This window comes from Aptenodytes forsteri, unplaced genomic scaffold (genome assembly GCF_000699145.1).
Source record: "Aptenodytes forsteri isolate BGI_AS27 unplaced genomic scaffold, ASM69914v1 Scaffold100, whole genome shotgun sequence".
Lineage (NCBI taxonomy): Eukaryota > Metazoa > Chordata > Aves > Sphenisciformes > Spheniscidae > Aptenodytes > Aptenodytes forsteri.
Window position 1 is genome coordinate 3,453,961 of NW_008796216.1, and position 2,403 is coordinate 3,456,363.

Sequence of the window (2,403 nt, forward strand, 5' to 3'; positions counted from 1 at the left end):
GACCCTTTGTTTGAATTTTTGCTAGATTTTTCATTAGATTTTTCTTCATTACATAATGATTAGATTAGATTTTTCTTCATTACATAATGATTTTCTTTAACTGTAAGTCTCGCTTCCAAAGCTGTTTGGGAGTTCAGATGAAACAAATCAAGAATTATATACAAAGGATGTAATTAAACAATATTATAGTAAACCACTTACAGTACCAGCTGATTACAGCCCTTGAAATTAAGAAAATAAATGTAGTGTGGGTGGGACACAATAGATACATAATTACTGTATATATAACCATAATAGACATTTAGAAACAGTAGTGGGTTTTAGTAGAGAACACAACTCTGAAATACATGTTTTCCAAGTGTTCCATACTGACACAATGCAACTAATTTGGTAAGCTTTTTTTTTCCCATGTGGACAACTTGTCCCATTTATTTATATATTATGTTTTACTGCCTACAGAATATGATCTGGAGCCATGTGATGATCCTGGTGTTCCTGCCTTCAGTAGGCGAATCGGTTTTCATTTTGGTGTTGGAGATTCCTTGATCTTTTCTTGTTTCCCTGGGTATCGCCTGGAAGGTGCTAATAAACTTACCTGCCTGGGAGGTGGTCGGCGTGTATGGAGTGCACCTCTGCCAAGGTGTGTGGGTAGGTGGTCACATGCTTTCATTTCATTCATCAAATCGTTAATAGCACATGGCATGTGTCAGAATACTGGGCAGAGAACAAAGCACTTGGGTTGAAAGGATTGATCCCCAAGCTGTACAAATTTTAAAGTCAGTGCAAGATATAAGTAATGCATGTCTCTTTTACTTAGAGAACAAAAAATAAGAAAGAAGAATAGTTAGAATTGTGATAGAAAATAAGATCAAAATGTCTTGTGAGACAAAATGTAAATCTAATTATTGAATTGTATGTTTGCCATAATTAAGATATAAATTTCTTACTTTGTCTTTCAGGGTAAAGAAACAATGTTTAGAGCTTTTAGGCAAAAACAGCCTTTGTTAGAGTCCCCCATCCGGTTTTAAGGGTGTTTTTTCATATTGTGTTTTTATTCTTGTAACCCTAAACTGTTTTTTGGGTTTTTTTTACAGTTTATAAACTATAAACTGTATTACAGCATTGTAAACTGTAATTTTTAAAATGAATGTGCTTTTGTTAAAAATCAGTAACTGTAAGCTCAAACTGAGTGAACAGTTCTTTTCTGGGAAATGCTCTGGGGAAGGATTTTATAAAATTTCTACTGTTGCTGTATTTGATTTGTGAGATGGTTTTATCATCACCATGTGAAATGAATCTGATCAGGTACAATTGACATAATGTTTCTGAACTGTCAAATAGTTCCACACACCTCTAAATAGATTTCCTCAAGAGGGTTCTTGTTTTAAATAAGATTTTATTTCATTAAGGGAGAAACTCAGCTTCGACTTATTTCTTTTGTTTGTTTTAAAGGGATGTATCTCTATATCTGAAAAAAGTCATATCACCTACATCGTATATGGATGTAAGAGACAAAAATAGTTTTTATAGAAAAAAAGTAAACCATTTCTAATTTTGTTTTAAAAACCTGGGCTAATTTAACCCATGATGAAAGAAAGTAACAGATGAGAGAGAAGCCAATATCATATGGAGCTTGCCATACATTTGGAAATTCTAGATTTAAGTCTTAGGCTATTTTCAGCTTGATTTGTCTTAGAAGTATCACTGGCTTCTTAACACTGTCTATGAATGTTGGCTAACCAAATGTTCACCGTCCTATATCATAGAATGGCAGAATCATAGAACATCTCAGGTTGGAAGGGACCTCGAAAGATCAACTAGTCCAACCTTTTGTGGGAAAGGGAGCCTAGATGAGATTATCTAGCACCCTGTCCAATTGCATCTTGAAAACTACAGTGATGAGGACTCTACCACATCCCTGGGAAGGTTGTTCCAGTGACTGATTGTTCTCACTGTAAAAATTTCTTTCTTATACTGAGAGTAACTTGTACCTGTTGCCCCTTGTCTTCTGGACCTCTGTAAGGCCTTTGACATGGTCCCCCACAACATCCTTCTCTCTAAACTGCAGAGGTATGGATTTGATGGGTGGACTGTCCGGTGGGTGAGGAATTGGTTAGATGGTCGCATCCAGAAGGTGGTGGTCAACAGCTCAACATCCAGATGGAGATTGGTGACGAGTGGCGTCCCACAGGGGTCCATATTGGGACCAGTACTGTTTAATATCTTCATCAATGACATAGTGGGATCCAGTGCACCCTCAGCAAGTTTGCCGATGACACCAAGCTGAGTGGTACAGTCAACACGCCAGAGGGATGGGATGCCATCCAGAGGGACCTGGACAAGCTCGAGAAGTGGGCCCGTGTGAACCTCATGAGGTTCAACAAGGCCAAGTGCAAGGTCCTG

The 2,403-nt window shown here is 37.5% G+C and overlaps 1 protein-coding gene across 1 annotated transcript in view; it reads left to right on the plus strand.

Annotated features, from left to right (window-relative positions):
• CSMD1 (CUB and Sushi multiple domains 1) overlaps window positions 1-2,403 on the plus strand; it is a 1,345,565-nt gene that overhangs the window by 1,035,982 nt on the left and 307,180 nt on the right. Inside the window, 1 exon segment of the mRNA XM_019474454.1 lies at window positions 460-648. Within this exon segment, the coding sequence (XP_019329999.1) occupies window positions 460-648 (189 nt within the window).